The sequence below is a fragment of the Protobothrops mucrosquamatus genome, unplaced genomic scaffold (genome assembly GCF_001527695.2).
Source record: "Protobothrops mucrosquamatus isolate PMUCROS unplaced genomic scaffold, P.Mucros_1.0 scaffold4014, whole genome shotgun sequence".
NCBI lineage: Eukaryota > Metazoa > Chordata > Lepidosauria > Squamata > Viperidae > Protobothrops > Protobothrops mucrosquamatus.
Genome location: NW_015389951.1, coordinates 14,457 through 30,092, shown reverse-complemented (window position 1 = coordinate 30,092; position 15,636 = coordinate 14,457). Strand labels below are relative to the sequence as shown.

General features: G+C 45.7%; 1 protein-coding gene across 1 annotated transcript; it reads left to right on the top strand.

Moving 5' to 3' along the window:
- Window positions 1–505: 505 nt before the first annotated feature.
- On the top strand, window positions 506–15,514 carry LOC107298483 (troponin I, cardiac muscle-like). Its single transcript, XM_015827862.1, has 7 exons — window positions 506–512; window positions 1,803–2,035; window positions 7,944–7,985; window positions 8,819–8,950; window positions 10,020–10,109; window positions 13,628–13,804; window positions 15,413–15,514. The coding sequence occupies exons 1-7, from the start codon at window positions 506–508 to the stop codon at window positions 15,512–15,514; spliced, it is 783 nt and encodes a 260-aa protein (XP_015683348.1).
- Window positions 15,515–15,636: the final 122 nt, after the last annotated feature.

Sequence of the window (15,636 nt, the reverse complement as noted above, 5' to 3'; positions counted from 1 at the left end):
TTATAATGTTGTTTTTTTATGTGTGTCTCTTGTAAACAGATTATATCTATGTTTAATTTCTGAAGTTTCCTAAAAATTTTATTTCTTTTTGATGGGGAGTTTAGTCCATTTACGTTTACTGAAAAAAATTCTTTTTTTTTTCTCCATTTCCTCTTTCATTACTTAGATTTTGGTCTAGTCGATCTTGTAGTCCTTTGTTCTCTGGCAGTTCCTTCTCCTTCACCTGTTTGTTCACCTTTCTCCTTCTGTTGTTCTGCTTGTGCCATTGCTCCTTGGGCCGTCTCTCCCATCTGCTTATCTCCTTGTTGTTGATGCAGTCCTTCATCCAAGATTGCTCTATTTCTTACTTCAAAGTCCTCTGCTTTCCATATTGAATCCAGTCGATATCTTGTATTATTCCAGTTTATTAAAAAGCCTTCTGGCATTAGCCATCTGAAATTTATGCCTTTGGCAATCAAGATATGTTGATCTTCAATTACCATCCCTCCTAGCTGGCATAGCTGCTATGAGCGGTAGCAGTAGACCATGCAGGCTGGGAATTCTGGGTGTTGAAGTCCACAGGTCTAAAGATTGGTGAGATTGAGAAGCACTGCTGTAGAGCAATGTTTCTCAACCTTGACCACTTTAGACTGCGTTGCCTTCAACTCCCAGAATTCCCCAGTCAGCCTTTTTTCTTCCTGGCTGGGGAATTCTGGGAGTTGAAGTCCACGTAGCTTAAGGTGGCCTCACTTTAGAAACACTGCTGATACAGAAAGCATTGATGGGGCAAGGTAGTTCTAATATGCATCATTGTAGGCCTATGGAGACATGACAGCAAGAGGAATTCACACTGTATCCAAAAGCACTCTTTTGTCCATTGACATGCCCATCCTGATGAGATCACAGCAAAAAATGTAGAAGCCATTCTGAGGAATCACAAATCTGGGAAAACCAAGAAAAATGTTATAGTATTGTCATCTTCCATAAAGAATCCAAAATTCAAACTCCGCTCACTCAAGCGCCATCTAGTGGCAAAAAGCACAGTCCATACTGAGGTTGAGAAAATAAAGTTATGCATTCTTGTTATTACGGTAGCATTCTGTCTTTCCGATTTTTTTTTTTAATAAATTTTTATTAATTTTTCATTTAAAAACAGTAGCATAAATCTGTCTTTCCAATTTTTAATTTTCATTCTTTCGGTATTTCTAAGTAAATGGATTTGTCAGGAAAATATTGGCAGTCCTCAACCTGCAACCATTTGTTTAGTTCAAACCATTTGTTTGGTTCACTCAAAGTGACAATGACACTGAAAAAAGTGACCTACAACTGCACCTTGAACTTGCAACAGTTGCAGCATCCCCATGGTCACCTGATCAAAATTAAAGTACTTGGCATCTGGCATGTATTTATGACAGTTGCAATGTCCCAGGGGTCATGTGATTGCCATTTGCAACCTTCCCAGCTGGCTTCCAACAAGCAAAGTCAAGCTGGATTTGCTTAACGACCACATAATTCATTTAACAACTGCAGTCATTCCCTTAACAACTCTGTCAAAAAAAGGCTATAATAAAATCAGGCATGAGTCATTTAACAACCACCTTGTTTAGCAAGCTGTTCCCAATTGTGGTCATAGGTTGAGGACCAGCTGTAGGCCAGTGAAAGTCAGCAATTAAAATACAAAGTACTTAAATGAACAGGAGCAGGTTTGTACCATTGTACCTCACTTCCATAAATATCCTCTCTCAAAATCTGAAATTTGGGAGGGGGGCGAGTAAGAGCAGCAAGTGCAGCTGGCCTTTATATGTCCTAAAATGTGGTTGCAGGGAGCATTTTGGAAATAATACATTATTTAAATCTGCAGTATGAGGAAGAGGAAGAGGAAGAGGAAGAGGAGGAATACATAGAGGAGGAAGAACAGGAGACCATTGTGGAAACAAAAAAGGCACCAGTGGCTCCCAAACCTGCCCCTCCTCCTCCTCCTCCTGCAACAGTGCCTCCCCTACGCCGAAAATCATCTGCCAATTACCGGGCCTACGCCATTGAGCCGCACGACAAGGTGAGTGCCAGTGTCTTTTCCAGTTGAATCGAAAAAGAGAAATGCAGAAATACCCAGGGCAAGATTAAGGATTGGGGGCTCAGGAGATCAAAGGGGAAACCCATTGTTTGAAGGGAGAGGGGGGAAGAAATGCAGAAATGGAAACAATACACCCCTTGTGTTTGGGTCTCTGTATGGGTGTGTCTCTGTGTGTTTTTGGAGAGAAAAGCAAATTTATCATCATGCATGAAAACAATACACCAAGGTGAGCAGTCTCCCAATATCTCAGGGCTGCCACAAAGAAGAGGGAGTCAAGCTATTCTCCAAAGCGCCTAAAGGCAGAACAAGAAGCAACAGATGGAAACTAATCAAGGAGAGAATCAATCTAGAACTAAGGAGAAATTTCCTGACAGAACAATTTATCAATGGAACAACAGGGGGTTGGACTAGAACGCCTCAAAGCTCCCTTCCAACTCTGTTATTCTATTCTATTCTAACTCCCAGAATTCCGCAGCCAGCATGGCTGGCTGGGGAATTCTGGGAGTTGAAGTCCACAGGCCTTAAAATTGCCAAGGATGGACACACTTGATTTAGACTAATCCCATCTATTATTTTATTTAGAAAGAAATTAAACCCACTGGACAAAGCAGATTGTATTTTATTTCCTATCTCTCCTTTCCTCTAAGTCAGGGGTTCCCAACCCCCGGTCCGTGGACCGGTACCAGGCCGCAGCATGCCAGCAACCGGTCCGCACAAACAAGCAAAGCCCCATCTGTGGGATGCAGGCAGCACACAAAACCACGCACTCTCCGGTTCACGTAAAAACATTTCTCCATGAAACTGGTCCCTGGTGCCCAAAAAGTTGGGGACCTCTGCTCTAAATGAAAATTTGTCACTTGATGTTAAGATCAAGTGATCTTTGTCACTTGAGCATTAACCAGGCCTAAACCAAATCAGCTGGTTCTATTTTTCTCCTTTCCTATTAAACTGCTCCCCATGTTATGTCCAGGATAAGCAATTATCACTGTAACTTTAGGAAATCCAAACTGAGCACCATCTGTTATGTTTGGTGTTCTGTGAGGCATCCACGAGGCAGCAGGTGAACAAACAACTCTTTATTAAAGGTTTAAACAGAAGCCTGGATAACTGCAGCTCAACCCATGTTTATACACTCAACAGCTAGGTGGCAGCCAATAGGATTCAAGTATTAGTTCCCGCTTTAACACAAGATAATTAGCATGTAGACAGCAAGTCTGGCTCTTAACTGACAGTCTTATGACCATTTTTTTCAACAATTCCAAGTAATTCACCTCAATACATTACACCCCTTTCCCCTAGATAATTCATAAGGTCATATGTTGAACATAGTCCCTTAAATACGTTGGTGGCCTTTTCGCCCATTCCGAACGCCTCGGAACTGCTGGAGGCCCCTGGTCTGTCAGCTCGCCTGCCAGGCTTGGAAGACCAGGGCTATAAGACCCATCCATCACGGGTAGATTCGAGTCTCTGTGGCTGGGCTGTCCTGGTAGGCCCGAGCCAGTGTCCACAGGTGGAACAGAGTCCACCAGTCCTGAAAATGGAGCCGTCAGCTGGCATTGTCCATTGGTTGTGGTATCAGTGGTTGGGACTGACTCACCAGACGCTTGAGTCTCGTCCCCTCGTTGAAGAGCTCCACTGTCACTGGCAGAGTCTGATGCACTACTGCCATTGTGCTGCTCCTGAGTTTGACTGTCACTAGAGTCATGAGTTATTGGCTGGTTTGCTAACCTCCGCTGCAGTTGGTCAATGTGCCTGCGTAGCACGCAACCGTCTTCCAGGACCACTTCGTAAGAAAGTGGCCCAGTCACCTTACAAACCACAGTTACCACCCACAGTGCCCCTTGCCTGTAGTTCCTCACCCAGACCGGGTAGCCAACTTGCAAGTGCCGTGGTGCCTTTGGCTGTGTTGCTTGTGAGGCAACTCTATCTGGATGTAGGCGATCCAGCTTTGTGATCAAACGCCGGCCCCATCTTAATTCTGCTGGGCTTCTGCCCATAGAAGTGCATGGGGTTGTACATTGGCAGAGTAGAAAATCTGCCAGTCTGTGTTGCCAGTTACCTGTGACTATCCGCTTTAAGGATTCCTTCATTGTTTGGACCATGCGCTCCGCTTGGCCGTTCGAAGCCGGGTGAAAAGGGGCTGATGTGGCGTGTCTGATCATATTTGCCCTTAAAAAGGACTGAAATTCTGAAGCAGTAAATTGAGCCCCATTGTCAGAGACAATCACGTCAGGTAACCCGTGTGTGGCAAAAATCCTGCGCAGCTCCTGGATGGTCCTGGCAGTAGTCATAGTGGGGACAGGTGCAACCTCTAACCACTTGGAGTGACTGTCCACCACAATGAAGAAGAGTTGTCCCTGGAAAGGCCCTGCATAATCGATGTGGATCCTGGACCAGAGGGCATGTGTGGTTTCCCATCGGTGGACAGGGGCATGGGGCATCTCTGGCCTAGATTGCTGGCAAATTTGGCAGCTGTGTACCTGAGCCTCAATATCTTTGTCCCCCTGTGAGCTGACAACTCATCCTTTCTCCTGCTGAAACTCTGAAAATTTGGCCCGGGACTATTTTCTGGCCATCCTGTGAGCACCCAGTTCAGCACACGGCTCAGCGTCGTGTCTGAAGCTGTCTCTGCAGCCACGTCCCCTGCGTTAAGGGGAGACTCAGGCAGGTCCTGAATAGCCAGGATGCGCATGGCTGGAGCGGGGTCGGGCTCTAACTGCGGCAGGGGCAGTCTGCTAAGGCCGTCTGCGTGGCCCATGTCTCTACCTGGTTTATGAATCAAACTATAATTATACGCTGACAAGAATATTAACCACCTCAACATCCTAGGAGATATGATCTGGGGTGTTTGCTTGTTCGTTGTGAACAACCCCAGGAGTGGCTTGTGATCTGTGAAGACTATGAAGGGCCTACCATATAGATAGTCATGCAACTTCTTGATCCCTGCCACTATGGCCAAGGCCTCTTTATCTATTTGAGCGTAATTACACTCTGCAGAGGACAAGGTCCTCGAATAATAGGCTATTGGAATTTGCCTTCCGTCAGCCATTAAATGACTCAACACAGCCCCAACCCCATATGGTGATGCATCACAAGTGATGCAGACAGGCAGCTTTTTGTTAAAATGCATCAAAACTGAATTTGAAGACAGCAGTGATTTGACTGCTGAGAAGCTCCTATCGTGGACGCTGGTCCACTTCCACTGTGCATGTTTGTCCAAGAGCCGGTGTAATGGCTCTGCCACTGCGGCCTTGTGAGGTAGGAAGGCATGATAAAAATTGAGCAGTCCAAGAAACGCTTGGAGCTCCCCCTTTGATTTTTGGACTGGGGGCCTGCTGAATTGCTTTGAGCTTGGATTCAGCAGGATGAATGCCTTGGGCATCTATACGGAAACCGAGGAACTCAGTTGAAGCTACCCCAATCTTACATTTCTCCCACTTCAGCTTCAGCCCCGCTTCACAGAAGCGCTGAACGACGGCCTTGAGCCGTTCTGCCAATTTTTCGACTGATTCCCCAGCTATGAGGACATCATCAAAATATGGGCACACATCTGGAATACCCTTGACCGTGCGCTCCATCACTCCCTGGAAAAGGCCTGGGGCAACACTGACCCCGAATTGTTGGCGCTTAACCTTGAAAGCTCCTCTGTGAGTAACTATGGTTTGAGCTTCCGCCATGGCATCATCCAGCAGCAGTTGCTGATGGGCTTGAGCCAAATCTTACTTGGCAAAGATGCGACCTCCCTGTAGTGATGCCAAAATGTGGCTGACTACAGGCACCGGATATACGTGTTGTTGGAGTGCTCTATTGATAGTGCACTTGTAATCTGCACATATTCGCACCTCTCCATTGGCCTTAAGTGGCGTAACTATGGGGGTTTCCCATTGACTGCTATCAAGTGGCTCCAGGATGCCTTGCTGCACCAGCTTGTCCAGCTTTGCATTGATCTTCTGCTTGAGGGCGAAGGGCACTCTACGCGGCTTGATCCGTATTGGAGTTATGGCAGGATCAAGCCGAAGAGCTATGGGAGGACCCTTATATTTCCCTAAGTGAGGGCTAAAAACGTCAGCAAACTCCCGGCAAACTGCCGCTAAGTCCACTGCTTGTGTGCTGTTTATTCTAGTTACATTGATTCCCAATGCATCAAACCAATCAAACCCAATGAGGCTTGTGCAGTTGCCCTCAACTACTACGACTTCCAGGGGGCCCTCAAATCCCTTGAAGTGCACCCTGAGTGTAGCTTCCCCCTTGACTGTTACTCGGGAGTTTTGGAAATCGGTTAACACGAGGTTCGACGGCTTGAGCTTAACTCTTTTGCCGCTGCGACTGCAAATGTGTTTGAAAGTCCCCTGGGAAATTATGGATAATGCGGACCCCGTATCTAGTTCCATGTTGCATGGAACTCCCTGCAGCTTGACTTTGAGCCGCAGTTTTTCCTTAAGAGGGCGATGGGCACCTGTTCTAAGTACGCTCCTCCTAGTGGCACAATAGCCCACCCTGTGTTGCCCTGGGGCCCCGGTACCTTTCTGGGGAAACTCTTCTGGTGGACTCTGTCTCCGACGACCCTGACAGACTGTGGCGATGTGGCCTTGCTTGCCACACGCCCAACACGTTGCTGTGCGGAACCTGCAGTCCACGCATTTGTGTCGGCCTCCACACCCCGCACATCGAGAGAAGGGAACTGCCTTGTCAACTGGGCGTTGTGGCCTTCTTTCTGGTGGCTGCTGTAACCGGTTGACCTCTTGATCCGATTCGGAGTCTTTGACCCTCTCAGTGCCCTCCTGGTGGACGGCCTCTACACAGGGAGTGCTCCTGGAGAGCCGCAAGGCCTTGACGGCCCCCCCGGCAGCTTCTTCAGCTGTGATCTCCCGTAGGGCATCTTGAAATGAAATAGTCTCTTTAGCGAACAATTTCTGTTGGAGATCCCTGCTTCTTAACCCGCACACTAAGCGGTCTCGCAGCCTCTCTTCAAGATCTTTGAACTCGCAGGGTCAAGCCGCTTGAGGAAGAGCAGCTATGAATTCTGCAGCCGATTCGCCCAGTCGTTGGTCTCTTCATTCGAAGGCGTGCCTCCAGGCAATGACTGATAGCTTCGGCTCAAAGTGTTCTTTGAGCATTTTCTTAAGATCTGAATAAGCAACAGATTCAAGCAGAGCTGGAGCGACTAAGTTTTCGGCGATTTTGAACGTTGTCTGGCCACAAACGCACAGCAGCGTTGCGGCCTTCAAACCGTCCTCACGAACTTGGTTGACTCTCAAGTAGTTCTCGACTCTCGCGACGTACGAGCTCCACCTCTCTGGATGTGCGACGTCGAATTCTGAGAGTTTTCCGAGTTTAGCCATGGTGAGTTGTTTCCGTTGTTTTCGGCCCCGCAATGCCTTGTGCTGCCAAGGCTTCTTTTAAGCTTCCAGGGATGGTTCCTGGGAGCACTCTTCCTCCAGCATTTCCGTACTGGCAGGAATGAGGGGGGGGAACACGGCCCCCAACCAAGGTGTTGTCGCTCGGCTTACCCCCTTAGTGACTCAGCTCTTCGAGTTTGGCAGCACATCCCACCTTCATCGCCACTGTTATGTTTGGTGTTCTGTGAGGCATCGACAAGGCAGCAAGTGAACAAACAACTCTTTATTAAAGGTTTAAACAGAAGCCTGGATAACTGCAGCTCCACCCATATTTATACACTCAACAGCTAGGTGGCAGCCAATAGGATTCAAGTATTAGTTCCCACTTTAACACAAGATAATTAGCATGTAGACAGCAAGTCTGGCTCTTAACTGACAGAGTCTTATGACCGTTTTTTCAACAATTCCAAGTAATTCACCTCAATACATTACACCATCTTTCCCATGTGTGAAATATGTCTCTCAATCTCTCTTTTTTTGTTCTACCACAGATAAAATGCAAGATATCAGCTTCTCGGAAATTGCAACTCAAGGTGATGTGGAAAAAATGACTTCCTGGGTATTAGAACAGTTAGAAAAGTACACAAGGGACTAAACACCTCTGGGGGCACATCTGGCAAGTTTCTAGGAGATAGGAAGGCAAAACGTAGTACACGTAGTCCTTGATTTACAACCATTCATTTAATGATCATTTGAAGTTACAAAGGCACTGAAAAAAGTGACTTGTGACTCTTTTTCACCCTTATGACTGTTGCAGCACCCCTGTGGTCACATGATCAAAATTTGGACACGGGCAACTTCAACAGTTGTGACCTTCTGACAAGCAAAGTCAAGGATTCACTGATTCGCTGAACAACTGCGTTACTAACTTAACAACTGAAGTGATTCACTTAACAACTATGGCAAGAAAGATCGTAAAAGGGGTCAAAATTCACTTAACAACTGTCTTGCTTAGCAACAGAAGTTTGGGGAATCAATTGTGGTTGTAAGTCGAGGACTACGTGTAGTGTATAGACCCTGGTGGAAAAGAGGTACAGTAGATCAGATTCCAAGAGAATAGAACACCCATACAACCACACCTACCCACACACATACTTGATGCAAATAGTTGGTAGGGAGGAACTCTTGACAAAATGGACTTGCCCAACCTAAATGCCCTCCAGATCTGTGATTCAACACCCAGAATTCTTGGCTTAGTATGAGCATCATTCACCATCCTCGGGGTCCATCCATACTTCTGCAGAGTCCCTTGGAAAAGAAAAGCTAGCTTAAGCCTGGTATATTCATCGGGTTGAAGGTTGACGTTATATCTGCAAGTAAGATATAAGCCCAGCTCATTGATCCAAACTATTGTCTTTTCACCCAGTCACTGATGCTCCAAGTGGCTAAGAAGGAAATGGAAAAGGAAGAAGAAGAACGCTCCCAGGACAAAGAGCGATTTCTCTCCGACCACTGCATCCCATTAGAAATGGCAGGATTCGGCTTCACAGAACTGCAGGTCAGCATAGAAGTGGGGAGAATGAAGGAGGGAGAAAGCAGACCAAATTGGAGAAGATCTGCTTCTTGGGTTTAGTGAAGTCATCCTTCTCTGAACTGTTGCTCTCCAGATGTGTTGGGCTTCCCGTGAAAAGTCTCTAGTTTGAAGAAAGATAAAGACAGATGCCAGATGAAAGGAAAACTCTAAAGTGTATCTTTGATTCTCAGGGTAAACTATCTTAGATGTTGGCTTAATGTTAGGGAAGGTGATAAGCTCCTTGAGGACAACACTATGCATTTGCTACTCAACTTGCTTTGCACCAGCAGTTCTCAAGCAAGAGTTGGACATCCCATCACTTGCAGCATGATCCACATTCCATAGAAAGATAACGTAGCTTTAGAAGAATCCACCGTTAAAATTCTCTTGTAAGCCTATGCTCAAAATTAGCTTTCTTCAAACTGTTGCACTCCAGGTATATGAACCGGAGGTGGGATTTGTAGGACAACACAACTGGAAGGGCAGCTGATTCTTCTGTTCGATTCGGACTATTCTAAGAGATTCTTAGCTTTGAGAAAAAATATATAATTGTGGGTATTAATGGAATTAAATTAAAGAGCTCTGGTGGCGCAGTGGTTAGAATGCAGTACTGCAGGCTATTTCTGCTGACTGCCAGCTGCCAGCAATTCAACAGTTTGATTCTCACTGGCTCAGGGTTGACTCAGCCTTCCATCCTTCCGAGGTCGGTGAAATGAGGACCCATCTTGTTGGGGGCAATAGGCTAACCCTGTAAACCGCTTAGAGAGGGCTGTAGAGCACTGTGAAGCGGTATATAAGTCTAAGTGCTATTGCTATTGCTAAATCTCCAAGATTTCTCCAAAAGTGTTTTGAAATTATTGTCTTCTTTTTTCTCCAGTTAGACCATTCTGATTTACTGTAAGTGGTTGATGTCTTTAAAAAAATAGTTGTATGGCTCATCACTCAGTAGCCTTGCAAATGCACTTTGCACTCGTTCAGGAACACCCTGTTCTTTGTTAGTTTTGAATCTGATCTTTGATTTGGCTTTCAAAGTATACTACCTTGTTTCCTACAGGAGTTATGTCAGCAGCTGCATGCACAAATTGACAAAATTGATGAGGAGCATTATGACATGGAGGCCCGGATCAATAAGAGCATCAACGAGGTGAGTTTCTGAACATGGGCCTTGGGGGGCCCACAATTGTCTTTACGGGGCCTGTGATGACCCAGGGCACAGCACAGAGGCAATGCAGTCAGCTGGCAATTCAAACAGTTCTTTTATTGCTCCAAATTTTTCCCAAATGCTCCCACGTTTGCTGGCAAGCCTCCAACAAAAGAATACACACACACCCCTTCAGTCAACTCTGGCTGAAAGTAGGTTCGAATATAGTCTGATTAGCATAAGAAAGTACTCAAGGCCATAGAGATAACAAGGAAGAAAACATAAACTTAATGAGTCTGTTTGAATCCTAGCTTGCCTGAGCAATTTTCAAAAGAGAGAATCTGAAATACAGTCCGATAGTCAAAGTTTCCAGGTTTCCAAACAGAAGTCACAGATCAGCAGCAATACACAACACTCCAAGGAATCAGCATTTGTTCCCGACAAATGCCCCTCCCCACAGCGTCTCCTTAAATCTCAATCTCCAGGTGTTCCTTGTGGAGAAGGGCGGTACACTCTCCTCCCTAGTAATTGAGCCTGCCTGCATTGTTCCCTCCTTCTCTCCACTCTCCGTGCTCTAGGATCAGATGGGGGTGGTCCTTGCTCATTGCCTGAACTCTGCCTCTCCTGTTCCTCCTGTTCCAATCCTGAAGGGCCCTGGCCTGCCTCGGCCTGCTCTTCCCCACTTTCCTCTGAAGCCACAGACACCTCTCCCTCAGCCTCCATAGGGACCCATTCCAGTTCATTTTCCTCCGCAGATTCAGGCTCAGACGGAGGCATGACAGGGCCTCACTTGCGGATCTCGTTCATATAAGATAGAAAGAGAGAGCTAAGTGTATTTCAGATGAAGGATTTGGCCAATGGAATTTGTCATTTTAATGACAGTAATGGGGAAATGCAAAACACAGCCTAGTCTTTTTCGCCCAGCTTAAAAATAATCACTTAGGGCCACTGATTTGAGTAAATCAAATCAGGAAAAGCTGGAATATATGCCACTTTGATGTTCTTGGGAAGAAGGGTGGATTTTAAAAACAACCACAATATGCCCATGGCTTTTTTATTATTATTATTATTATTATTATTATTATTATTATTATTATTATTATTATTATTATTATTATTATTATTATTATTATTATTATTATTTATTGAATTTATATACCGCCCTATCTCCCTTACGGGACTCAGGGCGGTGAACAGGCGATAATAAAAACCACAATAAATATACACAAGTTTCTGTTCTAAAATCAAATTAAATAACAGGCCTGCTCTAAAAGTACCCCATACAAAACCCCCACTAAAACAATCAAACTACGCCAGGCCGGCCGCACGGAATAGATGGGCCTTCAGGGCTCGGCGAAAAAGGCGCAGGTCCGCAACTGTACGTAGGTCGGGGGGTAGGTCATTCCAGAGGGCAGGAGCTGCCACAGAAAAGGCTCTCCCCCTGGGGGTCGCCAGCCGGCATTGTCTGGCCGACGGCACCCTAAGAAGGCCCTCTCTGTGGGAGCGGACTGGTCGAAGGGAGGTGTTTGGTAGGAGGTGGTCTTGCAAATACCTAGGTCCATTGCCACGGAGCACTTTAAAGGTTGTTACTAACACCTTGAAGCGCACCCGGAAGGCCACAGGCAGCCAGTGCAGCTCGCGCAGGAGAGGTGTTACATGGGAGTATCTAGAGGCCCCCAGGATCCCCCGCGCGGCCGCATTCTGAACTAGCTGGAGCCTCCAGGTGCACCTCAAGGGGAGCCCCATGTAGAGAGCGTTGCAATAGTCCAGGCGGGAAACAACGAGGGCTTGAGTGACCGTGCGTAGAGCGTCACGATCCAGAAAGGGGCGCAACTGGCGTATCAGGCGAACCTGATGAAAAGCCCCCCTGGCCACGGCCGTCACATGGTCGTCTAAAGACAGCCGAGTATCCAGGAGGATGCCCAGGTTGTGGGCCCTCTCCGCGGGGGCTAATGACTCGCCCCCGATAGCCAGGGATGGAGCCAACTGGCTATGTCGTGACGCCGGAAACCACAGCCACTCAGTCTTGGATGGGTTGAGTCGAAGCCTGTTCCTCCCCATCCAGACTCGCACGGCCTCCAGGCACCGGGACATCACTTCCGCGACATCGTTGGGGTGGTCCGGGGTAGAGATGTACAGCTGGGTGTCATCGGCGTACTGATGAAACTCCACCCCGAAACCACGGATGATCTCACCCAGTGGTTTCATATAAATGTTGAACAGGAGAGGCGAGAGGACCGACCCCTGTGGTACCCCACAAGTGAGGTTTGCAAAGTGCAGAAAAGGTGTAAGAAATAATAAGCCAGGGGAAAAAACAAATGGCATGAGATTAGAATAAAAGGGAGCTTAGATAAGCCTAGTTTGCATCAGTAACATTTACTATACCTCTCCATATCATTCTGTCCTTGAAAAGCATTCTAGTTTCTTCAACCGTGTCCACCTGCTACTTTCCATTTTGACTTTTCAGAATTTTCACCTCTCCATTTTTGAGGATCTCGTCAGCTGCATCCTGGATTCAGTCATGGGTGTCTCAATCTTCTCTTTCTCATCGCTTAGTTACTCTTCTTTTGTTTTGCAGTTTAATACTCATTCATTTCCTGTATGTGACCAAATCACCTCAGTGTACTTTTTCATACTGACTATTATTTTTTTCCATTCAGTCCACATTTCGTCAGAGCCATCCCTTCTATTTCTAGTTTCATTTCTTTCATTTTTTTTCCTGTCACATCCATTTTTTCCCAAGCTCCATGCTTGATATTACTAGGAGCCTTCTAAGAAGATCTGAGAAGAAGATCTATGCAGTCACCATTTTCATTCATTCTTGGGGATTGGATTGCCCCAATCGCTTTTTCTGTAATTCTGTAATTCCATTACTGCATTTGCACCCACCCATTCGTATAATTTAGAATTAAGAATAATTTTTACCCTGCATGCAGTTATTGCCAACCTATAGGTTTCTATTTTCAAATGCACCTACAAAAGCTTTAACTCTTTCACACATCATTAAACCTACATCTTCAGAGTTCTTAGTGCTCTCAGAACTTGGCTGTTTGCTTGAAAACATTTCATTACCCTATTAGATAAGACCATCAGTGCTAATGAGTGGAGAGTTTGATGTCAGGAGGACCCAGCAGACCAAAGATCTTGCTAGGGCAGTGTTCTACAAACTTGGCAACTTTAAAATGTGTGGACTTTAACTTCGTCTAGTATGCTGGCTGGAGAATTCTGGGAGCTGGATTGCTGAGGTCGAGAAATACTGATTTACAGTTTCAGAATGTTCTTTATGTAAGACAGTTTATGGGAAAGTTTGAGGAGATCTGGAAGGACAGTGCAACATTTCACTCCTAACTGAAGGGTTCTTCGTATAACTGGGCTTTCCTCACCTCTTTCAAATGTGTTGAGACCGGAATTCCCAATCACCATCACTCAGGGTATTGTTGTCTACCCATCTGAAAAGCATCCAGTTGGGGACAACTGTGAATATTTCAAATGTGTTAACAGACTGTCCATTCTGGCTCCAGATCCAAGATTTGAACCAGAAGATTTTTGACCTACGAGGCAAATTTAAACGCCCTGCTCTTCGCCGGGTGCGTCTCTCAGCTGATGCCATGATGCAGGCCTTGCTTGGCTCCAAGCACAAGGTCTCTATGGATCTGCGGGCCAACCTCAAACAGGTCAAGAAAGATGACATAGAGAAGGTGAGCCTGGAAGGATCAGCAGCCAAGAGTCAGGGGGAGGGAAGACGAAGTGGACAGATGGTAGCTTCAGAGTCATTCAGCACCTTGATTTAGGAAAAGAGTGAGCAATCTTTGTTAGCTAGAGACTCTGCTTAGCCTTTGAGGGTTGTTGTTGTTGTTTTTTTGCATGGTTTGGAGTTTTTAGTGGATAAAGAGTCATTTAAACTCTGACTCATCCCCAAAAGAGCAAATTTAGTCTTTTGGGATAGTTTGAATATATTTTATCCCTCAACCCTCTTCTCTGGAGGCCCTGCAGACCGTGAATGGGGCGTTACAGCCCCTTGTGGCCTCCAAAAATTTCCCATTCCTGGTCTAAGATCATTGTGAGGTGTTCTGAGGTGACTGAACTGCCCAAACTTTGCATACTTGCCTGCTTATTTACTTACAGCCTGACTGATCATTCATTGGTGGTGAATAATTTCCAGCCACAAATTTCCCATCAGTGACGTTGTATGTCAAAGTCTTAAATTTAGTTCTTGGCACCTTGGGCTACATTTTACCAGCATGGCAGCAACCTCTTTGTTTTTATTACCCATAAATAGCAATCATAAAGTTCACTTGGGAGGAAGAAAATCGATTTAGATGGGCAGTAAACCCTTTCTCCAATTCCTGGCTTTCATAAAAAGTTCAACACTCCTTCCAAAACTGCAGGAAAGTTCACAGGTAAAGGGTCACAAAAGTCAAGATGGCAGCCACCACAATGCAAAAAACCCTTTTCATATGTATTATGACCGCGATCTTATGTATGTATGTATGTATGTATTTCTCAGCCATAGTAATTTTAAGACATGTGGACTTCATTCTCATGCTGGCTGGAGAATTCTGGGAGTTGAAGTCTGTGCATCTTAAAGTTGTCAAGGTTGGGAAACCCTGGTATAAAGGAACATGTATAAAGTCTACTTGGGGAAAGGGAAATAGTTGGGCTGATTTTGAGTTTTGAAAAACCTTTGCATTTCAAGAATGCATGTAGTAGCACCTTTCCTTTCTTCGGTCTGAGTACTTATCCAACCAAGACCGCAACTTAAAAAATGTGGAAAGATATCTCATAACCACAGAGATCCCTCTGGTCTCATCCAGAGAAGTGAACGGTGCAAAATTCAGGAACATCCAACTACATCACTGGGCACAAGTGATCTTTCCAAATTTGGAGGGGGGTGTGTAGAATGCTTTTCCGGGGGAAGGAGAACATTGTCAACAATAAGAATCTCTCTTAGCTGTGAAAGGAATTCCATTCATTAAAGTTTCCTGTGGCTTACTTTGATGATTCCACAAAGCAATGGGAAACCAGGCCTTCTATGGCACAGCAGTCATGGTCATGGGCTGTTTAAGAACATCAAAACCCAGATTGTAGTCCATTCTCAGCTTTAGAAGCTCCCTGAGGACCAGCCACTGTCTCCCAACCAATCACATGGGGTTGGTGTGGGGAAGAACATGAGGAAGGAAAGCTGTGTAAGTTGCTCTGAGTTCAAATAAATAAAAACATAAATGAGCTAACAGGACCCAAGTTACTCCTCCCACAAAGCCTGGGACTCCACTGATTTCCTGATTCTTGGTCTCTCCCCACCCCAGGAGAATTGGGAAGTAGGTGACTGGAGGAAGAATATCGATGCTCTGAGTGGCATGGAAGGGCGCAAGAAAATATTTGAGACCTCAGTCGCAGGACAGGCCTGAGGCACACAAGGTGAGAGAAATTCCTTCAGGGATGTATGCATTGAAATACAAATAGTCTTCAACTTACCGCCATTTGTTTAGCGATCGTTTGACATTACAACAGCACTGAACAAGGTCATTGA

Excerpts from the sequence above, each read along its gene's own strand:
- LOC107298483 (XM_015827862.1), top strand. Across the intron at positions 7,986-8,818 it reads CTCGGAAATTGCAACTCAAG|TCACTGATGCTCCAAGTGGC; the intron begins GTGATGTGGAAA and ends CTTTTCACCCAG. Across the intron at positions 8,951-10,019 it reads TCGGCTTCACAGAACTGCAG|GAGTTATGTCAGCAGCTGCA; the intron begins GTCAGCATAGAA and ends TGTTTCCTACAG.